The sequence below is a fragment of the Camelus bactrianus genome, chromosome 19 (assembly GCF_048773025.1).
Source record: "Camelus bactrianus isolate YW-2024 breed Bactrian camel chromosome 19, ASM4877302v1, whole genome shotgun sequence".
NCBI lineage: Eukaryota > Metazoa > Chordata > Mammalia > Artiodactyla > Camelidae > Camelus > Camelus bactrianus.
Genome location: NC_133557.1, coordinates 37,681,403 through 37,708,559, shown reverse-complemented (window position 1 = coordinate 37,708,559; position 27,157 = coordinate 37,681,403). Strand labels below are relative to the sequence as shown.

At 46.3% G+C, this 27,157-nt stretch overlaps 1 protein-coding gene across 4 annotated transcripts; it reads left to right on the top strand.

The window, feature by feature from the left end:
* The first annotated feature begins 9,400 nt into the window (after nucleotides 1-9,400).
* On the top strand, nucleotides 9,401-23,810 carry ZNF133 (zinc finger protein 133). 4 transcript variants are annotated; one of them, XM_010972910.3, is made up of 6 exons: nucleotides 9,401-9,558; nucleotides 10,745-10,861; nucleotides 18,071-18,145; nucleotides 20,625-20,751; nucleotides 21,234-21,329; nucleotides 21,890-23,810. In XM_010972910.3, the coding sequence occupies exons 3-6, from the start codon at nucleotides 18,143-18,145 to the stop codon at nucleotides 23,635-23,637; spliced, it is 1,974 nt and encodes a 657-aa protein (XP_010971212.1). In that variant the 5' UTR covers nucleotides 9,401-9,558; nucleotides 10,745-10,861; nucleotides 18,071-18,142; the 3' UTR covers nucleotides 23,638-23,810. The 4 variants fall into 4 exon arrangements, with proteins under 4 accessions (XP_010971212.1, XP_045364615.1, XP_010971213.1 ...); XM_045508659.2 differs by having other exon boundaries at nucleotides 21,887-23,810; XM_010972911.3 differs by lacking the exon at nucleotides 18,071-18,145 and having other exon boundaries at nucleotides 21,887-23,810.
* The last annotated feature ends 3,347 nt before the right edge of the window (nucleotides 23,811-27,157 follow it).

The following is a 27,157-nucleotide window of genomic DNA, read 5'->3' as shown; positions in this document are numbered from 1 at the left end:
TTCAACATATGAATGTTGGGAGGACACAAGCCTTTAGTCTATAGCAACATATCATCGAGAATACCACAAATGATAGTTTAATGCTAAAATTAATTCCGAAGAAAGGAATACAACTTACATCCATTACGCTGTCACTTTTGTGTATGTGTGTTGGGGTGGGGGGGGTAATTAGGTTTATTTATTTATTTATTATTTTTAGAGGGGGTACTGGGGATTGAACTGAGGCCCTCGTGCATGCTAAGCATGTGCTCTACCACTTGAGCTACACCCTCCCCCATTACACTGTCAATTTGTTTACTTTTTTGTGTATGTGTTGCTACCATCCCTCTGGAAATTGTAAGCCCCTAAGAAGGCACTGTCTTGTTTATTGCCAAAACCTTAGTGCCTTGAACAATGCCAGGCTCATAGTAGTTGCTCAATAAAATATATTTGCTGTCCTAATGGCTTAAGTATGTGGACCCATTGAACCCTCACATGACCTGCTGAAGGCAGATGAAGAAATCGGGAGTGGCAGAGCTGGCATTTAAATGGGCAGCTTATTTCTGGAAACTGCGCCGTTCAGCACAGTAGGTGGTTCAGCACAGCAGGCGATTCAGCACCGTGATGTGAATATCAATATCCTTCTGCCCATTTTCCTGCTTGATAAATGCAGACAAGCTGAGCCAGCTTTCTTGTCTGACTTTCTTTCCGAAACGGTGTATCTGTACATTTAACTCACTCGACAGTCACTTTCCCCATTACCCTATTTTGCTGGTGGAAAAACTCCTGAACAGATAGCAGATTTCCTAGCCTCCGAGCAGTTTCCTCTGGACACTCCGTGGGGTGTGTAAGGGCCACGCTCACGGTTATCAGACATGGCTGCACGTGTGCGTTCTGAGGTCTGAGCCCCCACTGCACCCGTCTTGACGTGTGAGCTCTTCTGCCAGAGTTCAGTAGGTGTTCTGTGAGGACAGTCACACACGTAGAGGTATTTTTGGTGTGTTTGTGAGAGAGGGTGAACTCCTTCTCTTCTGCTCTCTTGAAACCCCCCTCCCCCCAGCCCCCCATCTTTAAATGCTCCGACATTACGAGCCTTACCAGGGACAAGGGCATTGTTTATTGTTTGGCTGACGCTGTAAACAAACAGGAGTTGCCACAAAGTAGATCCTCAATAAATATGAATGAATGAGTGGATCCCTGCTTTGAGAACCCTGGGACATTACGTGGAACAACCTCCCCTTAAAAAAAAAAAAAAAAGGACTGGCTATATTACATATCTGTGTTCGATTTTGGAGCAGTAAATTGCCGTGGAATTATGTGTCTTTTTTTCCATCATCTTCAGTGATATACACACTTAAAATACCATTAAATGTTTCAACCTCACAAGCACTTGGAAAGATACAAAATCAGTGGAGTCCTCTGAAGCCCTGGGGAAAAGGCTGGCTCTGGACAGCTGAACCCTGATTTTTAAGAAGCTGGCCTGTTTCTCCACCTGGATGGTTAGAAGGGCCTATGGGGGAGGGAATGGCTCACTGTGTAGAGGGCGCCCCCTGCTGTTCAGTGGTGCTGAGGCCACGGGGAGGGCGGGGGCGGTCTTCCAATGGGTGAGCATCTCAGGTCAAAGGTCAGAGAACCGCGGACATTCCTGGAATGGACCTTCGAGGTGATTAGTTGAAACCCACCTATTACAGATGGAGAAACTGAGGCCCAAAGAGGTCAAACGTCTTGCCCACAGTCACACAGCTGGTTAAAAGCTGGATTTCCTGACCTGTACCGCCCATCAAGGGGAAACTGAGCTCACAACTCCAGTCTCTTCTGCCTTTTTAAAAATTAAGAATAACTAATCAGTTTATTGAGCCCATTTCTTATGATTGTATCTTCAACTTCCTATAATGTGAATTATTCTTGTTATCAATACAGGATTTAAAAAACCATTAGTTGTATTTGAGCCCTCAAGTCTCCCCAGGGATGGATTTCCTTAAAAATGAAATAGGGGCTGGTCTCTTTTTGGCCCAGCCATTCTTTCACTATCTTTCTCTGTAGGCCTCATGTTTTGAAGGTTTTTAATCTGCCAAACAAAGTACACGTTTTTCTATTTCATTTTATTTTTTTTTTTGTCTGACAAAGATTTTATTTTGTTTATGGTAAGATCTATTTGATTTGATTTGATTTGATTTTGTTTTATTTTTCACAAAGTGCACATTTAGAGGAAACGTGTGTTTTCTCACTTTGAAAGGCACAGACCCAACTGCTTTGTATGAGATGTTACGTTCCTGACCGATACTAGGAAGTGAAACTCGATGTGTAAAGCACTTAAACAGTGGCTGAGACAGTGTAGACATTCTGGAAATGTTAGCTATTAGGATCATATAAAAACAGCCAAAGGCCAAGGCAAGAAGAGGTATTTTTGTCAGTCTGTGCTGCCTTGTGGGTATCACTTCTATTTGATATTTTGAAATATTAAAAACAAACAAAAAAACCCCATAAGGGTTCATAAGATACTGGTATCTTCGAAAGCAAACACAGACACAGGTATCTGGGGACACCCGGGGGCCTAGGAGCCTAAGGTAGGATCCGCCCACCTGTCCCGGACTCTCCCGCCCTGGGGAGCTCTCTGCTCCCACGGGGACTGTGACGCTCCTTGGGCTTGTGTGCTGATGTGTCTGCCTCGGTATGAAGGGCTTGCCCGTGCAACCCTCCAAACTTCACCACTCAGCTAAAACAGACGTCTCCTGTAAACTAACTCTTTTACAGATCTTTATCTGGAGTCTCGTAAAGGTGTGTTAAACATATGCAACAGTTTGCTAAAACCACAGGCTACTCAAAAAAAAAAAAAAGCTAGTCCCATTTATGTGACGTTCCAGGACAGGACTCACTTTTTACTGATTGTCTGTGAGGCCATGGGAATAAGGATTTAGTCGGAAGGGGCCCAAGGGAACCTTCTGGAGTGATGGGAATGTTCAATATCTAGAGAAGGCTTTGGGTTTCATGGGCAGCTACATTTGTCAAGATTCATTAAATGGTACACTTAAGACTTTTGCATTTCATTGTAGGTAAATTTTACTTTAAAAATGGACTGTAAACAAATGCTGAACTTTAGCTAATGACATGCATGGCTGAAGTGATTAGTGGTGAACTGATGTCTGTGTCTGTAAAATGTATCCAAAAATTCAGTGGACTAACAGACTAACGGACGGGCCGATAGAGAGGTGTGTGACAAAAGAATAGAGAGAGCAAATGTTAACTGTGGTGGGCATCCGGATATTCCCATATGATTCTCCCAATTTTTTATGTTAGAAAATTTCCATAATAAAACGTTGAGAGGAAAAGGATTGAGATAGCATCAATCATTTGTTAACTTTAAATATAATGTTACTACAGCTTATTCAACTTTCAAGAGTCTATTTTTCATTTTGTTTATAGTTTCCTTTGCTGTGCAAAAGCTTATAATTTTAGTTAGGTCCCATTTGTCTATTTTTGCTTTTATTTCTTTTGCCTTAGGAAACTGACCTAAGAAAACATTGCTACAATTTATGCCAGAGAATGTTTTGTCTATGTTCTCTTCTAAGAGGTTTATGGTGTCCTGTCATATTTAAGTCTTTAAGCCATTTTGAGTTTATTTTTGTGCATGGTGTAAGGGAGTATTCTAGCTTCATTGATTTACATGCTGCTGTCCAGATTTCCCAACACCACTTGCTGAAGAGACTGTCTTGTCTCTATTGTGTATTCTTGCCTCCTTTGTCAAAAGATAATTGACTGTAGGTGTGTGGGTTTATTTCTGGGCTCTCTATTCTGTTCCATTGATCCATATGACTGTTTTTTGTGCCAATACCACACTGTTTTGCTCGCTGTAGCTTTGTAGTATTATCTGAAGTCTGGGAGGGTTATGCCTCCAGTTTGTTCTTTTTCCTAAGTATTGCTTTGGCAATTCTGGGTCTTTTGTGATTCCATATAAATTTTAGGATTAGTTTTTCTATTTCTGTGAAAAATGTCATGGGTAATTTGACAGGGATCACATTACATCTGTGGATTGCTTTGGGTAGTATGCCCATTTCAACAATATTGATTCTTCCAATCCAAGAGCATAGGGTCGCTTTCCATTTCTTTAAATCATCTTCAGTTTCCTTTATCAATGTTTTACAGTTCTCAGTGTATAAGTCTTTCACCTCCTTGGTCAACTTTATTCCTAAGTATTTTTAAAATGCAATTTTAAAAGGGAATGTTTTCTACTTTCATTTTCTGATTATTTCATTGTTAGTGTAAAGAAATGCAACAGATTTCTGTATGTTAATCTTGTATCTTGCTACCTGGATGAATTTGTCAGCTGTAGTAGTGTTTGTGTGGAATCTTTAGGATTTTCTATACGTAGTATCATGCTATCTGCAGATAGTGACAGTTTTACCTCTTCTTTCCAATTTTAATCCCTTTTATTTCTTTTTCTTGTCTGATTGCTGTGGCAAGGACTTCCAATACTATGTTAAATAGAAGTGGTGAGAGTGGGCATCCTTATCTTATTCCAGATTTTAGTGGGACAGCTTTCAACTTTTCACCATTGGGTATTATGTTAGCTGTGGGTTTGTCATAAATAGCTTTAATTATGTTGAGATATATTCCCTCTATACTTATTTTGGTAAGAGTTGTTATCACGAACAGATGTTGGAGATCTACCTTCTTAACAAATTTTAAAGTATATGATATAGTCAGACCTCAGAGATATTATAGGTTTGGTTCCAGACCACTGCAATAAGGCAAATATCACAATAAAGCAAGTCACATGAGTTTTTTGGTTTCATAGTCCATAGGAAAGTTACACTATACTGTGGTATATCCAGTCTGCAAGAACACTATGCCTTTAAAAAGTACATACCTTAATTTAAAAATACTTTATTGCTTAAAAAGTGCTAACCATCACCTGACAACACAGAGTTGCCACAAAACTTCAATTTAAAAAAACAAAAAAACAAGCACGTGGTATCTGTGAAGCACAATAAAATAAGGTGTGCCGGTATATAACTTACTTTTTCTTCTCTTAATTTCCTTATAACCCAACTAACTCTTAATGCTGTAAGATGTGGGTTCATAATGTACATAAAAGTTACGGCTATGACAACGTGTCAAGAGTGGGGCTTCTCATCTCCTCACAGGGCACGTTAGTGAATTTCCATTTATGTTTCATGCACCAAGAACCATGATCTTGATCTTGAGAGGGCAAGTCACTTGCCCATAATCACATAGCCAATTGGGACCAAATGTCCCAAGCCAAACCTGCTGGCTCACCACACAAAAATTCAGATGGGACAGAGAAGAGGTATTTATTGGATCCCTCTGTCACTCTCCACACAATTTCTTGGGCAGCCTTGGGGACACAAGGCGGGTGCTCATTTACGATCAGGCAGACGGAACGAAGAGCGTGAGTAGGGAAGACAGGGTAAGCCCAGTGAGAGGAAGGCTGGTTTCTCAGCAGGGCCAGAAGACGAAGTGTGCCAGAAGCCCCTCCCCTGGGTAAAGACAAAAGGCTGGCAGGGAGGCAGGGCCAGGCAGTCTAAATGGCAGCCTAGGAAGCCCAGTGAGTAGCCTTCTGCACCGCATCGCAGTGATGACTCCTCCTTCCTGACCTGCTGACCGCTGTCAACCCAGCCCCCGTCCCCTGGATAGGGGCTCAGCAGATGTGGCTTCTCCTGGACCGCACTAGCTGAGTGATGAGTTTTGGTTTGGAAAATGGAATTCTTGCTAGTAGGGAAAGGAAAGGAGGTGGTGACTGTAGGATATGTGCTTAAGGTGCCATTTCAGAACTCAGAGGTAGATGGGGTGGGGAAGCCTAGAGTGTGGCATAAAGGACCTCTGAAGAGTGACCTCTGAGCAGGGGAAAAGCAGATGAATTAGGGAAAGAAACCTCAGATCAGCAAGACAGCACATTATGTTTACTCCTTGCTGGGTGGATAAAAATCTCCCCCATTTGAAGCAAGAATAACTGGAAAGAGAATCCAGCCTGGGGAGAGGACCTGAAGCCACAGGCCACAGGTAGGTAAAAGCACACACCTATCTACCTATTCTCAACTGTACAAACCACACAGGCTCCCTCTGGGGGACGTGGAAAAGCCTTTGTTGTCAGACCCAGTACTGAGGCAAAGGTGAGCTCTCCCTCCCTTGCCTTTTCTGCACAGTAGGTTTAAGCTGCTCAGTACGTTACACTTTAAGTTGTAAGGGAAGCCATCGTTGCCTAGTGATACCAGGTGGCTGTGGTTCTCCAGCGCCACCTCTCTGCCCAGCTTCAGAGCAGACTCCAACATCCCTGGGCATCGCTGTCGACTGAAAAAAATGCAAAACCTGACAGTTGAGAATTATGTTTCATTTGGTGTGATACAGGAAAATGGCTCAAGAGGATGGTCGTGTCCCAGGTCTTGGGCGAGTTCCTGGGATGTGCCCCACTCAGTGAGGGTCCTTGGCTTTGTGCAGGAAAGAATTCAAGAGCAAACCATACTAGAGTGAGAGCAGTTTTATTCAGAGATGCACACTCCATAGTCACTGTGGGCTTCCTCAGAAGACAAGAGAGAGTGACCATGAGGTGTGGGCTTGTTAGGTTTTACCGGCTCAGTAATTTCATATGCTAACAAGTGGGAGAATTATTCCAACTACTCTGGGCAAGGGGTGGGGATTCCCAGGAATTGGACCATCACCCACTTATTGACCTTTTATGGTCAGCCTTGAAACTGTCATGGCACCTGTGGAAGTGCCATTCGGCATGCTAACATATTACAACTAGTGTATAGTGAAGCTCAAGTTCTACTGGGAGTTGACTCTCCCGCCATCTTGGTGCTAATTGCTGTGTCATTCATCTAATGGTTGTGCCCTGCCCTCTTCCGTCCTGTCTCAGGTGGACATACTGAGAACTTAAGCCTGGGAGACAGACTTTCAAACAGCTCTGAGGGACTGCTCCAAAGAAGTAAGGGAAGAGCCAGGATATAAAGGAGTTTTTTGAGGTGGGGGGGGAGGGGGCGGCGGGAAACCCAGGTAGTTGGAACATTAAAAGATTACTGTTTGCAAACATTTGCAAATCTCAAACACCCAAATTTATCCCTTCTCACCCCCTTTCCCCCGGTAACCATAAGATTGTTACTGTCTGTGAGTCTGTTTCCATTTTGTAGATGAGTCATTAGTGTCCTCTTGTTTCCTTTATTTGAGATTGTCGACTGAAATAAATGCACAACCTAAAAGTTGAGAGTTATGTTTGATTCGGTGGACAATTCTGAGGACAGCCTCTCAGATGGCTCTGAGGGACAGGTCCAAAGAGGTAGGGGAGGAGCTAGGACATATAGGAGTTTTACAACAAAGACCAGGTAGTTGGAACATTAAAAGATTACTTGTTATCTAAAGAAAACCAGGCATCTCAACTTAAAGAATTTAGCGCTTTTTTATGTATGGGAGGAAGCAAACATTTGGGCTCATTGAATTCATTCCTTTGACAAGCACCTAGCTATGTAGGGCCAGTATCCTGTCCTTTCTTATTCTGAGTCCCCTCAGAGGGCACCATTGTGAGTGGTTGCAGAGGCTGGGCTGCAGGCTCGTCTTCGCTGTGGGGTGGCGGCTGCTGCTGGTAACTTGGCTTCAGCATTGTTTGTTCACTGGTATGGTTTGCAGTATTTTTCATTCACAAAATTTGCAAATGTTAACCACTATATATAAACATAGATAAAAAACAAGTTTCTTCTGTATCGCACGGGGAACTATATTCAATATCTTGTAAAACTTTTAATGAAAAAAGAATATGAAAACCAATATATGTATGTATATGCATGACTGGGACATTGTGCTGCACACCAGAAATTGACACATTGTAACTGACTGTACTTCAATAAATTTTTTTTAAAATTACTGTTAATTAAAGAAAAACCAGATATCTCGAGTTAATGAATTTAGCACTTTTCTATCTATGGGAAGATGAAAGACTCTTGGCTTATTGAAATCATTCCTTTGATAGGCACCTTAACTATGTAGGGCCAATATACTGTTTCTCTCCATTCTAAATCCCCTCAGGGTGCAGAGCTGGGGGTGGCTACAAGGGCTGATGGCTTGATGGCCTAGACATCCTTTGTTTACTGATACGGCAGGCGACTTTGTCCTCACGGCTAAATTCTTGGTGAAGGACTGAGTCGTGGGGTAGGGCAGAGAGGGATGTGGAGAGACATATAGGAGCTTTACAACAAAGACCAGGTAGTTGGAACAATAAAGATTGCTTGTTGTCTAAAGAAAACCAGGTATCTCAAGTTAAAAGAATTTAGTGCTTTTCTATGTACGGTAGGAAGCAAACATTTGGGCTCATTGAATTCATTCCTTTGACAAGCACCTAGCTATGTAGGGCCGGTATCCTGTCCTTTCTTATTCTGAGTCCCCTCAGAGGGCACCATTGTGAGTGGTTGCAAAGGCTGGGCTGCAGGCTTGTCTTCGCTGTGGGGTGTCAGCAGCCGCTGATGACTTGATGGCTTCAGCATTGTTTACTGATATGGTTTGCAATATTTTTCGTTCACACACTAAAATCATTAAATCAAGATGCCTGTTCTTTTGCGATTAGCAGTAATATTTTGACATTTGACTACGTTTCTTTTTTCAGCAAAAACTTCTATATATCCTGGCTCCTCCCTTACCTCTTTAGTACAGTGCCTCAGAGCCAGCTTACAGGCTGTCTCCCAGGCCACCAAATAAAATATAATTCTCAATTTCTAGGTCGTGTTTTTTAGTAGACAGAGCCAAGACGACCAAGGCCTTAGCCCCAAGCTATGGTCAAACAGTGAGGTTCCTGTCCCCCAGGAGATGGATGATAGATTGCCCATAAATTTGTGGACTCCCAGCAAAGGAAAGGATCTCAGGGAGAGCAGTCCGGCCTCCCTCCCTCAGCTGTGAGATCGCGGGAAAACAGCTTTGCCTCTCTGTTTCAGTCCCACCAGGGGTTTAAGTGAGTTAAACGATTATGTGAGTTGGAAGATATCTCGCTTGCACAGCGCTCACAGAACACTGACACAGGCTTGTTACTGGTAACTGGAGCTGAGACCACAAGTCCCATCACCCTGCAGGCGCGCCCACCCAAGAAGCCTAAGGGCAGGTCCCCAATACGTCATTTCCGCTAGCCGAGGGGGCCTGCCGGCACCGGATGCGGAAGTTACCGCAGGGTTTACTGGGGAGTGTAGTCTTTCAGGAGGAGGCTTTAGAGAAGGGATCAGGGCACAGCGAGAAGCATCACCCGGGATCCTCTGTGTATTTTATTTACTTGGTTTTAAGAAAAAAGAGAGGGAATCTAGGTGCCATAGTGGCCATTCTCCGGTGGCCAGAGCATGAGACCGAGAAACTGCTCCCTCACAGACCAGTGAGAACGGGGGGCCAGCGGCGCACTTTGGGGGAACACCGAGCATCCTGGGAGCTGTGGTCCTGGCGCTGGGCGGGGGATTCTGGGTAGTGTAGTCCCGGCTTCCTCCTGGAGTAGATGCCTAGCTGGTGGCTGGAGTGACCCCTTGTTCTTTGGTGGCGCTGGTGAGTGAGGCTCCCGAGGGACCCTCGTCGCAGCCGTGCCCTTCCCCGCGCGGAAAGGTAAGTCCTGAAAGGCTGGTTTATGGGCTGTGGCTGGGGACGGTGCGGGTGGCGGGGAGTGGGGGTGGTGGCGGGGACGCGCTGTCGTGGCCTCCCGGATGTCACATTTTGGGATGTGGGCGCGCATCTCCGCGGAACGTGGGCGAAGCTCAGCCTTGATGGCCAGTGGTTATGGGTGCTGGGCACCGGGCTCGTCCTAGGGTTCCTGTGAGTGAGGACATGTTCGGCCTTGGCCTAAATAGCAATATTGGGAGAAGGCGTCGCTCATGCCACAAGTCCCCGGGTTTGGGGGCCCGTTGAGTAAGTGAGCTTTGGGGGGCCTGATGTTTCCTAGGTGGTGGGGTGAGGGCCGCCCCTGGGGCCAGGTGTCTGGAGTTTTGGTGGGTGGGGGCTGGTAGTCTTACTTCGGGCCCAGCTGCCCCTTGGCTTTGCTAAGGCATCCCGCGGAGGGGCGGTCGGACTTGGGCAAACGTGCCCGGGCTGGGCTGGGTGTGGAGTGGCCATCTTGGCTTGATCTTAGGATCTCAGTTTGACTGGTCGTCCCTGGGTTATGGCCTTGGATGAGGAGGTCGTCTGGGGCCCATTGGGCAAGTTTTTTAGAAGTCCTGGGGACCATCACTGGTCACAGGAATCATGGATTTACACATCTCTGGTGTGGCTGGGCTTGGGGACTTTGAGTTCCATTTAAATTTTTATTACGAAGAAATTTCAAACAAACAAATACAACTCCATAGACCCATCACCCAGATTTAACCCTTATCACCCCATGACCAATCTTGATTCATCTCAAAATGATACACTGAGAATCCTTACAACCCACAGAGGTTTTGCTGTCACTGCCCTGTTCAACAACAGCCAGATTTCATCCAGACTTTGTCACTTTAGAACTGTGTCACCTAGGGCAAGAGACTGACCTCACTGTGCCTCAATTTTCTCATCTGTAAAATGAAGATAAATTGTGTTTCACTGTGTTATTGTGAGGCCAGAACGAGGTAGAACTCATACAGCGCCTGGAATAGTCTCTGGTGGATTCCAGTGTCCAGTGAGTGTTCATTTTCCTTATTAAGATCACAGGTGAGAGATCAGCTCAGGCTGTGTCAGCAATGGGTGGGAGCAGACTGGGCTCACAGTCCACGTCCTGGCTCTGTGCCCAGCAAGCCTCCCGCAATCTTTTCTTCTATGGCAGGACCACTCCGGATGCCTTTAAGGGAGAGGAAACCCTACCCTGCTGGAGCTTGAGCATTTCCAGTGACTCCTGGTGGGCAGGGGGAGGACTCCTGGGCTCCCGACAGCCCAGCCTCAGGTGGGCACCGCTTGCCTTTTGCATGCCGAACCACGGGTGGGTTTCCTTCCCTCATCTTTGACATCTTGTGCCTTATAAACACCCCATCCGGGGATCAGAGCCCCCACTGCCTTCCGCAGGAAACAAGGCCTGTTGTCAGGGGGACCATTTTCCCCGAGACTCTTCTTCAGACCCGGCACCCCCCTTCACAGCCCCGCCATCCTCGCGCCAGTGTCCCCCTCAGCGTTTGTTCAGGCCTGCTCACTGCCGGCTGTCTGCTGTGAACAGCCTCAGCCTTGTGTCCCTGTTCGGTCCCACGCCGTCCCGTCCTTGTCCTGCCAGAATATTGGCAGCAGCCCTGCACCTGCAGACACCTCAGGAGGCAACTCTAACACATCAGGACTGATTATTTTAACAAAACCGCCACTTCGCTGTTACACCCAACGGACTCAAGAGTTCTTTCTCCACTTGTTTTAAAACTTTTTTCAGTCAGAACAGCTCTGGTCAGGCAGGAGAGGGGGGTGGATCTAGAATTCAGTGGGGGTGATTTTTCCCTGTCTCCGCCGTTCTCTCTCCTGTTTCTACTGGCCTTGCAGACCTAGGTTAACATCTGCAACCTCTGCCCGTGGCACGAGCTGGGCCCCATGCGTTTTCCTGGCCTCCGTTTTTTCCGAACGCACCTCCCGTGCGGTTGGCTGCCGTGTTCTCAGGGCTCCTGTGCCGCCCCCTTGATTCCTTCTTCCTCCCTGGTCTCCACTCCGGCGCGGGCGCGGCGCACTGTCCTTGCTTCCTGTCTCTTCTCCGCCTTCTTGTCCCTCTTCCTGCCCCACCCCACCTTGAGTTGGGCACCTGAGGTTTAAATACTGATCTTGCCATTCAGCCTGAGACCTTTCTAATCATTTGCTTCTGTCTCGACCCCCAAGTCAGACTGCTTGGGGTCAAATCTCAGTTTCACATGTCTAGCTGTGTGGCCCTGAGCATGTTACTTTACCTCTCTGAGCCTTCTTTTCCTCATCTGCCAAATGAGGATCATACTGGTGCCCACCTTGCAGGGATGTTGGTTGTGATAACACTTGTAATGAGACAAATTCTTTTTAGTTACTTATTTATTTATTTTTATTTTTTGAGGGGAGAGGTGATTAGCCTGGCTGGCTGGCTTGCTGGCTTGTTTGTTTGTTTGTTTATAGGAGGGACTGGGGATAGAACCCAGGACTTTGTGCATGCTAGGCACGCACTCTACCACTGAGCTGTACCCTCCCCTAGTAACACTTGTGATGAGGTTAGAGATCTGGTACGTAGTAAATTCCAAGTCATTGTTAACTGGGGTTATTATGAATACCTCCAGCTTCTCCTCCAAGTCCCCTTTTCAGTCTCCTCCTCTACTCAGCACCCTTTTCAGACCCTGGTTTCAGCAGCCGGGAAGTAGATCCCATTGTCTGCCTTTGTTTCCCAACACCCCTCTGCTTCAGTGTCAGCTCCTGCTCCCGGGCCCCCTGTTGGGGCAGGATGCTGGATGTGTCAGGGCCCTGGGGCTCTCAGGCTGCGTCATCGCTGTCCCGCTGTCCTGCAGGACTTGGGGTGATTTTTTGAGGGTCAGGCGCCTTGTGTCTCTTGAGCCACTGATCCAGTTCCTGGCACCTGGTTAGACTAAGTGTGCAACGCATCATGAGGACCAGGTTGCGGCGGGAGCGGAAGCTGACATGGGAAATTGATTGGAGAGTGTGGTTCAGGCATTATTGGAGTGAGCCTAGGTGCCAAGTTAGTGTGGACCCGATCTGGGGCAGGAGGGCCTTGGAAAGGGTTTGGAGCAGAGCAGTGACCATGGTTTCCCTCCAGCTGTTGCCCTGCGTCTTTCCTCCCCTTTAGAGCGAAACTCCTTGAAAGCCTTCTTTATTCTTGCCGTTGCCCTTAATATCCTTCCATTGCCTTTTAAATATTCCAAGGAGGCTTTTTCAACTCTACCCGTTAAAAAATATTCTTGTCTGGGAGGTTGTTAGCTCAGTGGTAGTGTGTGCTTAGCATGCACGAGGTCCCAGGTTCAATCCCCAGTACCTCCATTTAAAAAAAAAAAGTTACAAAAACAAATTCTTGTCTAAGTTACCAGTGAGCTCCCTGTGGCTTAATGTCAGTCAGCGCCCAGGCAGCCTTTTAAGTGGTTGCCTGTGCCTGCAGTGCAGCTCGGGACCGCGTCTGAGGACAGGTAAGAAACAAAGACACAAAGTAAAGAGCGAAGATGGGACCAGGGGACTCAAGACCTCATGGCTCGAGAGTGCCGAAAGCCTGGTCGACATCATATTTATTAGGAGTATACAGCTCAGAAAAAAATGCAATCAAACAGGTGGGGCTTTAGATATTTCATGCGATAAGCACTAAGTTCTGCCTGCTGGCTAGCTGGTTAATTTCAGGCCTGTCCGGTCCAGGAACAATCCCCCTCCTGGGGTGTGCGACCCTTCTGAGTCTATCCTGCGATGGCCTCTGGGACACCTGGAGATAGCAGATAGTCCTCCTGGGTTAAACAGCATGCTTTCACGCCAGAACCAGGTTCTGTTGGCGGATGATCTGGCTTCCCAGGACCGTCCATTGATTTACCCTAAGGAAATAACTGCCCTCTTTGTGCCCTAATGGTCAACCTTAAGATTTCTCCTTACAAGTTTTCTTCAGCATAATACATGTTATAGGTCTCTACTGCGTAAAACATTAAAACAAAGCGAGCATGTGCATTTTAAGCAAGTAAGTGTGAATACAATGTTTTAAGCTCATGGAAATCTAGGTGCGGCTTGTTTTCTAGCTGCTTGTTGTCCAGCGGCTTGTCTCCCAGCGGTCTGCTTCCTTCTTAGGCTCCTTCCACGTGACTGTCCCAGGTTTCCCGTTTCCCTCCTGCCTCGTGGGCTGCTCCTCCACTCCTGCACCCCCACTGCGGAAGGCCCAGGCCAGCTCTCAGACCTCTCATCTCCAGCTGCGTCTCTCCTTGGTGGCCCCGTCCACTCTCAGGGGCCTGTGAGGTTCAGCCTAGACCTGTGCCTTCCACTCCAAATTCCAGGCCCCTGTCTACCTCACATGTCCACTTGGGTATCTCATGGGCACCCAGACCTAATGTATCCAACAGCAAACTGATCAGCAGCCCCCGAAACATGCTCCATCCCCGTGGAGTGTAGACAGTTCTTTCAGGGATTTAGCTGTAAAAGGGAGCAGGGGCCGTGGCAGCTCCTTCAGCTTCAGTGCTCAGGCCCAGGCCTTGAGAGTCAGCCTCGACTCCCTTCTCCTGCTCTGATGCTCCACCCCAGCTCTCCACCCACTGCTGCTCCCACCTTGGTTCAGGCCACCATTTCACCTAAGTGATCTCTTTGCTTCCTCCCTTGTCCCCCGAAGTCAGTACAGCGACCAGAGGGATCTTTTAAAATGTCAGTCAAATCATGTCACACCTTTGCTGAAAACCCGCCAGTGGCATCTCATCTCAGTCAAAGTCGAACTTGGTACAGTCTCCCCATGTATTGTCAGTCACGCACACCAGCCACAGTGAACTGGCTCTGTGCCTTGACCCTGCCAGGCTGACTCTTGCCTCAGGGCCTTTGCACTGGCTATTCTCTTGCTCTTTTCGAAGTTACTCACTTGGCTCATTCCCTGACACCCTTCAGAGATTTTGTACTCAGTCGCCTTCTCAGAGAGGTCTTCCCTAACCACTATTTAAAGTAGCAAAACCCCACCCCTTTTCTGTTACTTCTTTTCTGCTTCCCTGCTTGTTTTTCTTCATCTCACTCATCACTTTCTGATGATGGAGTGTGTGTTTTATTTCTTAATGTAATACGTCCATCTTCCCCCTCTAAACTGTCATGTCAGTGAGGGCAAGTTTTTGTCTCTGTCCACTTCTGTTCCCCAGTGTCTGAAATAGTATCTGTCACACAGTAAGAGTGAAATGAGTGAATAACCCAACCAGATGTAGATAGAGCTAATTCGGGAGGAATGGATGAGGCCAACCAGTATGTTGGGAGATGTCAACAGATTTCACTTTTAATTCTCTTCAGTGGTTTTCCTGCGGTTCTTTAGTGCCCATCATGTTTCATTTCAATCTATTCTTCCTTGGTGTCTTGTAATTTAGTCTTCATTTCTTATGTAATGTCTTTTTTTCTGAAGTTCAATGAACTCTCATTTTGTTTAATTTTTTTTGTCTATTTGTTGTCCATTTTTTGTCCACTCTTGGCTTTTGAATTTTCCCCCCAGTTTTACTGTGATATAATTGACACATAACGTTGTATTTGTTTAAGGTTTGCAACATAATGATTGGATGTATATATGTATATGTTGCAAAATGGTTACCACAATAGGTTTAGCTAACATTCATCACCCACATAGTTACACATTTAAATTTTTGATTCAAGATGATTTCTCATATTCCCAAATGCTTGAGGCTACATAATTCAACTTGGAGTATCTTGTTACGGCTTTGTCAAAAAAAAAAAGTTTCTGTGGAGTTTTCCTTAGCTGAATTTTGGATTATTATGTTTTGCTTTGGTTTTTCTATAGATGAAGGCCACACATTCACATTTCTGTAGACAGCTCTCAGATTCTAGTGGTTTTGAAATTTTCTAGCGCAGGAAAACTCCGTCAGTGTGGCAAGTACGACTTTACTGGATTGCAGTGCGGAGAGGCTGTACGTCCTTATTTTTTTCTTATTCCCTTCTGTTTTGCAAGGCCCTAAATTTCTCCCTTTAACTTGCATTTTCCAAGGGGCGCCTCTTCCTTGCTTGTAATCCCCCTTTCCCCAGAGCTGTATCTTTCCTAGGCCTCCCATTCTCATCCTGCCTCCACTTTCAAACCCCTTCCCGGTGGTAAGTGCTGTATTTTCTCATCGTGCGGCCTTTCTTTTCTGCTGGTGGCTTTCAGTCAGCTTTAAACCTGCCGCGAGTGCCTCTCTTCCCCCTTACCCGCCGGCCCCTGTGGCGCTCCCCGTGGCTTGGTGTTGAGGGTATAGGAGACAGCTCGCTGGTTTAGGGTTTTGCTTTTTTTTAATAGGTAATGCATTTACAGGTATTTTGAAGTTAGGGCATTCTGTCTAGTTGAAAGGATAATGTTTTGTGGGGTTTACTTGCGTTTCAGTGGGAGCTTAATTAAGGTATTTAGCAGTCTGCTCTCACCTGACTGACTGAGACTCTCAACTTGACCTCTCCTGTAGCTGAAATCCTTGCACGACTCAATCAGCCTCCCAGCTTCCCTGATCCACCGAGCTCCTTGGTGCCTCGCTTTGTGTTTACACATTCCGTATTCAGCTAGAAGTTTTTAGCGGGATTACATGTAGATTTGGGGCTCCTTTGTTGCTCACACTTGTCTAGCGTCTTGCTGTGCGGTTTCCAGGAAGTCTGGAAGCCACCCAGACTAGGACGCGCCCTCAGATGAAAAAGGGGTTAAATACAGGTCTCACTCAGCGTGTCCCTCCTTTCAAGGGTCATATCCCCTCCAGTTTCTGGATGCTCTTGGTTGCTTTTGTCTTCAAATAGGTGCTATTTGTATTTTGATTAGGGTTTATAGTTATTAGCAAGAGGGTTAATTAGATATAAGCTATTCCGTCAGCATAAGAGTCTAATGCTACTAGTTTTAAATGTACTAATTTGGGTTCTTTTTTAAAAACATTTTCATTTCTTCTTAGTTTCTACTTTTTTTTCCTACTTTCTAGAGTTGAAGACAAGTGAAAACAATGAGTTGGTTGGTCTTTTTTTAAACCCAAATCATCGGTAATTTAAAAAATGGATGGAATCAAGTGTTGTGACAAGTGTGGAAAGGGGCCCTGTCGAGTGCTCATTGGGGTGGTGAATTGCTGTGCCTCTGGAGGGCGATTCAGAAGCCTAAGCGTGCGCTCGATATTAAGCCCAGAGACCCGCTCTTCTGTTATTACTGAGATGTGCGGAGAGCTGTGGCTCGTGAGCTGGTTGGTGAGAGTCAGACACCGCACGCTCACTGTCACGTGACAGAGGAACACTTGGTTAGAGAAAACGTAGTCTGCCGGTGGCTAGTAAGGAGTGGAGTCAGCTCTGTGAGTGCAAGAACAGATAGCCCCAGGATCCTAAATGGAGACAAGCCAAAGAGCAGGGCAGATGATTTTTATTTGGGGAAAATAACGTTATTTGCATGTGTACATAAATATGAATGAAGATTAAGAGATAAAGGTATAAATAAACGAGTACTCACTAAACAGTGAACAGTGTTACCCTGGGAAGGGTGTGGGCCTGGGGCAAAATCCAGAAAGAGAACTAAACATTTTACTTTATACTCTTCAGACTGCACTCAATTCTAACAGTCACATGTATAATTAAATATAATGAAATAAAACCGCAAAAATAAATGTCCTTTCAGATACCTTTTGATATCCCTTTATGAGTGATTTGCCATTTTAAAAAACTTTTCTTGATCACTTAGTCCAAATCATCATACATCTTAGTTTAACCTGCGTCATCATAATTCATTATTTCAAAATGGATCTTTGATTTTTCTGCCCAGTTTTTGGCCTTCGTTATTGCTTTAGGTTTCACTGGTTTTGCTCTCAAGGCAATGATTTCTCTGTCTTGGCTAGTCAATTAAAACTTGTATACGTTTTACTTTTTTAATGAAAAATCTTAAAAATAAAGGAGACGATAGCACAGTGAACATCATCATGTGCATCATCTTGATGTAACACTTGTTTGTATTTTGCCGTATTTGCTGCATCTGTCTGGGTTTTTGTGTTTTGTGGGGGTGTTTTGGTGGCGTTTAGGAACTTTTAAATAATTTTTATTAATGGAAAAATTTCAAACATGTTCGAAGCAAGGATAATATAATAAAACCCCAGCTTTAACAGTAATCACCATGCAGCAGTCTTGGGCGGGGGCGGGGGAGTTGTCCAGTTTTTTCTGAAGTGTTTTTAAAGCAACCCCACGGATCATTTTCATCTGTAAGCGCTTCAGGATATATTTCTTAGAAAAACAGCCACAGTTAATACCATTTTCACAACCCCTCACATTAATAATGATGCGTTAACACCTACTGTAAGTAGGTGGCCTCAAAGACCTCTGTCTCCATTTAGTTTGTTGGGATCGGGAGAGCTTAGGACTGAACCAGCTAAAGGCCTGGCTCTCTCAGCTTTCTTCCTGCGCCCTGGTGAAGAACCAGAGGGTTGTGCTTCCACCATGCCCCCCTCCCCTAATTGTAGGGTTGGAGAGCATTTCCAGCTTACACCCTCTAATTTCTGCTTTCCTCACCCAGATCTGCCTTCTGAGATACCCTCCTTTAGGGATACCAGGAAAATTGGCCACAGGGTCCCGGAGAGCCAGGGTGATGGTGAGTGTTCCCTGCGTTTCCACGCTGGCTGCCACAGGGCGGACACAGCCTTGCCTCTTGTCCTGACTGCCTTGTGGGTACCTGGCAGATCCCGGCTCTAGTGTAACTTACATTACCTGCAGCCTGTTTGACTTCGTCGATTTTGAAAGTTACCACCTCTGGAAATATTACCCCTGGAAAAGGCACAGGATCAGAAAAGACATGAGAAAACCTTAAGTCAACACCTTAGATTGAACCCTGGCATGAAGGCACCCTACAACCACCACCAGAAAAAACCAAAACAAAGCAATAGTTTAAGAGAACTCTGGGGCAACATGAAGCACACTGATACTCATTACAGGGGTCCGAGAAAGAGAAGAGAGAAAGGACCTGAGAAATTTTGTGAAGAGATAATAACCAAAAACTTCCTTAACTTGGGAAAGGAAACAGTCACCCAAGTCCTGGAAGCACCAAAGAGGAGCACACCAAGGCACATGGTCATCAAATTGACAATTAAGGATAAGGAGGAAATGTTAAAATTAGCAAGAGAAAAGTAACAAATAAATGCAAGGGAGCTCCAGTAAGGTTATCAGCTGATTTGTTGGCAGAAACTCTACAGGCCAGAAGGGAGTGGCCTTTATTCATCACTTTATTTAAAGTGATGAAAGGGAAAAACCTGCAACCAAGAATACTCTATCCAGCAAGTCTCTCATTCAGACTTGATGGAGAAATCAAAAGCTTCACAGATAAACAAAATCTAAAAGAATTCAGCACCACCAGAGCAGCTTTACAACAAATGTTAAAGGACCTTCTCTAGTCATCAAAACATAAGAAATGAGAAAAAAAAGAAGAGAAAAAAAAAGACCTACAAAAGATTACTTTGGCAATTTGGGGTCTTTTGTGGTTCCATGTGGATTTTGGAGTTATTTGTTTTAGTTCTGTGAGGAATGTTGTGGGTATTTTGACGGGGGTTGCACTGGATCTGTGGGTTGCTCTGGGTAGTGTGGCCATTTTGATAGTGTTGATTCTTCCAATCCAAGAGCACAAGACATCTTCCCATTTCTTTGTATCATCTTCAGTTACCTTCATCAATGCTTTACAGTTTTCAGAGTATAGGTAACCTCCTTGGTTAAGTTTATTTCTAGATATTTTGATGTTTTTCATGCAGTGGAAATGTTTATGCCAGTTTTAAAATTCTGCTTTTTGACGTGGAAAAAAAAAGTGAATGAAGGGCTGCAAATGGCAAAATACCCTTCTCTCTTATGGGTGAGTTGTACTCTGTTACATATGTATGCTGCGTCTTCTTTATCCATTCATCTGCTGATGTACACTGGGATGCTTCTGTATCTCAGCAATTATAAATAAGGCTGCTGCTAATAGCGGGGTGTCTGTCTTTCTGAATTGTTTTTCTCGTATATATGCCAGAGTGGAATTGCTGGGCCGTATGTTGGTTCTATTTTTAGGTTTTTGAGAAACCTCCATATTTTCCATACTGGCTGCACCAATTTACATTCCCACCAGCAGTGTACAGGGGTTCCCTCTTCTCCACGTCCTTGCCAACATTTGTTGTGTTCTTTCTGGTGACGCACTCTGACAGGTGTGAGATGGTGTCTCGTTGTGATGTAGGTCTGCATTTCCCTGATACTAGTGATGTCGAGCAGCTTTTCATCAGGAAATCTGGGCACTTCAGTCTTCCCTTGAGTCCTGCTGTTCATTCAAGACCAAATTCCTGGGCCTCTCACGAAACCGTTCCTGATGTCTGTACTCCAGTGTGCGCATTTTTATTGCAAATAGTGTTGCAATAAAAATAGTAAAATTGGGCAGGGGGATGGGAGTGGCATGTAGAGATGAATTTGTAGACTGAGGAGCCAAGCATGTGCATCCTGAGCACCCGCAGTGTGTGGCAGGAGTTCAGTGGGCTGTGACCCATGTGTCACAGGTGAGAAGACGGAGCCGCCAGCGGGTGGCAGGGGTGGGCGCCACACCAAGGCAGTGCGGCTCAGATTCGTGTTCAGCGCTTCCCTCGGGTGCCTCTCGGGCCCCAGCAGGCGGAGGGGGCTGGGGATTGGGGGGAAGCGCTGAGTTGCAGTCTGGTCCTCGCCGTTGTTGAATTGTATGAACTTGTCATTCAGCTGCTTGAACACTGATACCATTGTTCGGACTGTTCTTTCAAATTTTTAAAAGTCAGAAGTCTGTTACTTTACTGTTATTTCATTTTTACGTTGTTTGCTCTTCCCTCAGCCTAGATTTAAAGTTCCAGACTCCATTTTTTGCAGGTATTCTCCAAAACAGCCCAGCAGGATCTTGAATGTGCAGGTTCACAAGCGCCACTGCACAGATGGTGACGTGGGTTTAAAGGTCTCGGAACGCAGGGTGCCAGGGTCAAAGGCAGGGTCTCGATCTCTCACCTGCCTCCCCCGGAGGCCTTCTCCCTACCCCTCACCCTGGGTCCCGGGCAAGGCTGGCTCCTGGCTGAGCAGGGCTGCGGTTTCTGTTCTAGGCACACATGGCATTCAGAGATGTGTCCGTGGACTTCACCCAGGAGGAGTGGAGGCTGCTGAGCCCTGCGCAGAGGACCCTGTACAGGGACGTGATGCTGGAGAACTACAGAAACCTGGTCTCCCTGGGTAAGCCTGGCATCTCTGGCCGTGTCCCTGCTGCTGGGCGTTTTAGTCGATGCCTGAAGCAGTCATCGTGCTTTCTGTCTTTGCCTTCGGGTTGGACTCAAAAGCAGAGACACTGTTCCCTCTTGCCCCAGAAGGTCTGGTTTTGTAGAGCTAAAATGGGTAGAGGCGTGTGTGTCTGTGTGTGGTGTGTGTGTGTCTGTGTGTGGTGTGTATGATACCGTGCATTTCCAGGCCTTTCCCCCCAGGCTCTTGGGAAGCGGGACGCCTCTTCCTGGCCATTTTCTTTTAAACGGGGGCGGTGTCCACCTACCCAGCAGGGAGCAGAGCCCGCCCTGGGCCCTGGCTCACCTCCCACCGTCGCGCTCCCCATTCCTGGCCTTCCCATCACTCTGTGAAACTCCCCGCCTGGTTTGGCTCTGAGTCAGGACCTGGCCTTTGAGCCTGTAACCTCCAGCCATGTTGTTTTCTTTTCCTCTGAGCAGGAATTCCATTTTCTAAACCCAAACTCATCACCCAGCTGGAGCAAGGGAGGGAAACCTGGAAAGAAGAGAGGAAAGGCCCGCCGGGCCCCTGCCCAGGTGAGTGGGGAGCCAGCCCTGGGCGGCTCGGGGGCTGGGAGGGGGGAGGCCGCTGTCCGCACCTTGGGCTGCTGTGTGCGGGGCCTGGCGTGGCCGCCCCGCCGGACCCTGTCCTCGCTCGAGCTGCCCTGCTGGCTCGCCTCCTTCCTCTGCTGGGTTGGCCCCTCCCTCTCAGTTCCCTCCCACCTTCGTGGGCTTCTTGTCACTAGTTTTTAAAAAGATCCAAGCAAGAATGTGGGAGAAAACTGAGTGATCTAAAGAAAAAAGGCAAGCCCGGCGGGAGGAAGGGAGGCCATGAAAAGCCAGTTGGGAAACTGAAATGGAATTCGAAAAAAATTGTGAGGCTGGGTCTCACCCGGGAGGGGGAGTTTCCATTGGTTGTGTGAGTACCAGTGTAGCCCTCCGTTTTGCCTCTTGGCCCTGAAGGAAGCGTGTGATTGGGTAGGCCTTGAGTTCTAAGCATTTTGCAGAACAGGGCATCGGGTCTTACCGTCGGACGAGGCAGAGCGGCTTTGGCAGCTCCGTCTCCATCCTGACTCAGCCTTTTCTTCCTGCAGCAGAACCAAAGCCAGACCTGCACCTCAGTCCGCTCCGCCCCCCGGGTTTCTCCAGTCAGGGGCTCCGCGTGCAGCACGTGCTGTGCCGCCGTCCGCCCTGGCTCTTCACGTGCTTATGTGCAGAAGAGCCCGTCCAGCCGGGAAGTCTGAGCCCAGAGGACCAGAAGGAGCAGCAGCAGCAAGCCTCTGACGGGAGCTCCTGGAATGATGGAGCAGAGGGTCAGGAGAGAGAAGGCGCCCAGCCTTCGTTTGGGAAGACAAAGAAAAGGACCTCAGGAGCGTTCCCCAGGCCCCCCGCAGGGCAGCCGGTCAGCTCCCTGAATGGCATCCGAGGACTGGAAATAGAGACCGGCCCCGCTCGGGCGGGGAGCCCCGAGGAAGGAGACGGGTTGCTGAAGAGGATAGAGGTCTTCGGCTTTGGGACAGTCAGCTGTGGCGAGTGCGGGCTGGGTTTCAGCAAGATGACAAACCTGCTCAGCCACCAGAGGATCCACTCAGGGGCGAAGCCGTACATGTGCGGCATCTGTGAGAAGGGCTTTAGTCTAAAGAAGAGCCTGGCCAGGCACCAGAAGGCCCACTCCGGGGAGAAACCGGTCGTGTGCCGGGAGTGCGGGCGCGGGTTTAACCGCAAGTCGACCCTCGTCATCCACGAGAGGACACACTCGGGCGAAAAGCCTTACATGTGCGGGGAGTGCGGGCGAGGCTTCAGTCAGAAGTCAAACCTCATCATACACCAGAGGACACACTCCGGGGAGAAGCCCTATGTCTGCCAGGAGTGCGGGAAGGGCTTCAGCCAGAAGTCAGCTGTTGTGAGACACCAGAGGACACACCTGGAGGAGAAGACCATCGTGTGCGGTGACTGTGGGCTGGGCTTCAGCGACAGGTCCAACCTGATCTCACACCAGAGGACGCACTCAGGGGAGAAGCCCTACGCCTGCAAGGAGTGTGGGCGGTGCTTTCGGCAGAGGACCACCCTCGTCAACCACCAGAGGACACACTCCAAGGAGAAGCCGTATGTGTGTGGGGTGTGTGGGCACAGCTTTAGCCAGAATTCGACCCTCATCTCACACAGGCGGACACACACCGGGGAGAAGCCTTACGTGTGCGGGGTGTGTGGGCGGGGCTTCAGTCTCAAGTCCCATCTCAACAGACACCAGAACATCCACTCAGGGGACAAGCCCATTGTGTGTAAGGACTGTGGGCGAGGCTTCAGCCAGCAGTCAAATCTCATCAGACACCAGAGGACGCACTCAGGGGAGAAGCCCATGGTGTGTGAGGAGTGTGGGCGAGGCTTCAGCCAGAGGTCAAACCTCGTTGCACACCAGAGGACACACTCAGGGGAGAAGCCGTATGTGTGCAGGGAGTGTGGGCGAGGCTTCAGCCACCAGGCCGGCCTCATCCGGCACAAGCGGAAGCACGCGAGGGAGAAGCCGTACGCGTGCAGGCAGTGCGGGCTGGGCTTTGGCAGTAAGTCAGCTCTAATCACACATAAGTGGGTGCACTCAGAAGAGGAGCCTTGCTTGTGCAGGGAGTGTGGCCAAGGCTTTACCCAGAAGTCACACCTCGTCTTGCACCAGGTGACGCACCAGGGGAAGAAGCCTTACGTGTGCAAGACGTGTGGCCAAGGCTTTGGCCAGAAGTCCCACCTCAGCAGACACAAGAGGGTGAAGTCTGTCCACCACAAACCGCCACTTCAGTCTGACTCTGAGGCCTGTTTAGGGCCACCTTCCGCCCCCTTACACTCTCTTTGAAAGTGAAGATGGTGTTGAGGACTGACTAATCAAAATTTGTACACTTTCACGAAATGGAGTAGAAAGATGCATTCCGTAAGTGGTCAAAGGATATCTGCCTTCGTTTACTTCCTCCACACTAAGCCTTCATGCTTTGTGGCCTTTAGTTCTAATAAACTTTGCTTCTTCACAAATCTGTGGCTTTGGCTGTGTTCCTACTCACGCATCTGTAGAGACAGGGACCAAGGAGTGGCACCCATATCCCGAGCTCCTGAGTCTGCTCCTCCACAAAAATGTAGGTCCCTGGGAGACCTACGGCCGGAGTCACTGTGTATGTATTGGGAAGTCTGCTCTTTTGTATGGGCAGGGAATCTAGGGACTGTGCTCAGGGAATTCAGATTGGTGAGGGCAGGAATCTTCCAGGTTTCTTCCAGAAAATATGGCTTCTGGAGTGTTTCACTTGGATCTGCAGCTACCTTCGTCCCTCGGCTTTTGTGACAGCCCCTTTCTTGCTTCTCTCCTCCTGGCTCTCAGACATCCTTATTGCTGCTTTGCTGAATTATCCCCTGCCTGCCTTCATTGCCTCTTCTCAGGCTTTCGGCCCTAGTCCTCCCATCTTGCCCCCTCCCCCACCTTAACAATGGACTGTCCCCAGCACGCCAGTCGCAGGGCCTGGCCTTTCAGCTATGACCAAGCAATTGTTTAGTCTCAGAACCTGGGGTCTCCAGCGACACCCATCTGAGACCACCAAGAACACGGTCCTCTGATAAATACAACATGTAACCTTGCGCTGTCCTCAGTTTAGTAACAGGGATGACTCTTGAAGCTGCAGTCCCAAATCAACCCTGTGACACTAGGGGTCAGAAGTGTCAGTTACGCTCCTTAGCACTCCATTCCAGGCCAGTCTTCATGCCAACCATCTGCTATCCTTAGCCACGCTCCCTTAATAGTTAGAACTTAACAGTTCTCCAGTGACGGAGCATTAGGAACTGGTGGGGTGTGCTAGCTGAATTTCACAGTCCACACTAAGACACGTTATTGTCAAACTGCAGAAAGAAAAAATCTTGAAAGCACGAAAAGAGACTTGTCACATACAAGACTTGTCACATACTCAGTAAGACTGACAGCCAGTGTTTCAGTAGACACTGTGGATGCCAGAAGACAGCAGGATGGGATATTTAATGTACTTGAAAGAAAAAGGTCAACCAGGAATTCTATGTCCAGCAAAACTAAAGGAGAAATGAAGGCATTCCCAGATATACAGAGTTCATAATTAATAGACATAACCTACAAGAAATGCTAACGGCTAAAGTGGAAGGACACTGGGCAGTAATTTGAAGCCACACTAATAATTAATAATAATAATAATAATAATAATAATAATAATAATAATACCAGTAAAGGTAGCTGCAGAGTTAAGTATAAGTCAGCATTGTATTTTTGTTTTGTAACTTTTCTTCCTGTGTGATTTAAAAGACAAACTAATGAACAGTTCTAAACATGTTTATGAGCACACAATATATAAAGATAAGTGAACAAACAGCGTAAGAGGGGATGGAATTGTACAGGAGAATTTTTGTACACTATGTACACTATTGAAGTTGGTATTCAAACTAGATTGTTAACACACCTATGGTCAATCAATCTTCAACAAATGGAGGCAGTAATACACAACGGACAAAAGACAGTTTCTTCGACAAGTGGTGTTGGGAGAGCTGGACAGCTGCATATGAATCAGTGAAGTTAGAACACTCCCTCACCATACACAATAAACTCAAAATGGCTTGAAGACTTAAACATAATGACACCATACACCTCCTAGAAGACAACATAGGAAAAACATTCTCAGACATAAATCATAGCAATGTCCTAGGGCATCCCACTGAGGCAATAGAAATAAAAGCAAAAATGAACAAATGAGACCTAATTAAAGTTATAAACTTTTGCACAGCAAAGGAAAACAAACGAAAAGACACCCTGTGGACTGGGAAGAGAATATTTGTAAACAGTGCAACTGACAAGGGCTTAATTTCCAGAATACACAAACAGCTCATACCACTCAGTACCGACAACAACAAAAAGCCCAGTGCAAAAATGGGCAGGTGACCTAAACAAACATTTCTCCAATGAAGACACACAAATGGCCAATAGGCACATGAAAAAACACTCAGGATTACTAATTATCAGAAATGCAAATCAAAATTACAATGAGGGATCACCTCACACCAGTCAGAATGCCCATCATTAAAAAGTCCACAAATGATCAATGCTGAAGAGGGTGTGGAGGAAAGGGAGCCCTCCTACACTGCTGGTGGGAATGCAGGTTGGTACAGCTACTATGGAAAACAGCATGGAGATGCTTAAAAAACTGATAATAGACTTACCCTATGATCCAGCAATCCCACTCCTGGGTGTATATCTGGAGGAAACTTAATTTGAAAAGATACATGATACCCAAATGTTCATAGCTGTGCTATATACGTAGCCAAGACATGGAAGCAACCTAAATGTCCATCGACAGATGACTGGATAAAGAAGTTGTGTATATGTAGATACTATTCAGCCATAAAAAAGAATAAAGTAACGCCATTTGCACAATATGGATAGACCTGGAGAATGTCATTCTGAGTAAAGTAAGCCAGAAATAGAAAAATATCATATGATATCACTTATATGTGGAATTTAGAAGAAAAAAAAAAAAAGGGACATAAATGAACTTATTTACAAAACAAACAGACTCACAGACATAGAAAACAAACTTGTGGTTACCAGGGGAATAGGCGGTGAGGAGGGATAAATTGGGAGTTTGGGATTTGCAGATACTAACTACTATATATAAAATAGCTGAACAACAAGGTCCTACTGTGTAGCACAGGGAGCTATATTCAATACCTTATAATAGCCTATAATGGAAAAATATGAGAAGGAATATGTATATATTTGTATAAATGAATCACTATGCTGTACACCAAAAATTAACATAACATTGTAAATCAACTATACTTCAACAAAGAAAAATTAAAAAATTACACCAGAATCTGAGACATTATAAACTGACTATACTTCAATCAATCAATATATATATACCAAAACCCCCCTAAATTGTTAGAAAATTAAGATGACGATTATAATCCCCAGGATAATTATGAATAACTAGAAAAAATACACAGAAATATATTATGTACAGAAATATGTACATATGGAAATATAAAGAATTTATATTTTGAGAAGTCAAAATGATACACTTGAAAAAAATTAAACATAAAAGAAGGCAATATTAGAGGAATTGGGGAACAAAAATTATAAGCTATACAGAAAACAAATAGCAAAATTGCATAAGTATGTCCTTATCAATAATTATAAGAGAATTAAACTCTAATTAAAAGAGAGACCAGCAGAATAGATTAAAAAACACATGATCCAAGTATATGCTATCTCAGAGATACTCACTTTAGCTCCAAAGGCACAAATAGGTTGCAAGTGAATGGAAAAAAGATTTTCCACACAAATAATAACCAAAACAGCTGGGGCAGCTATACTA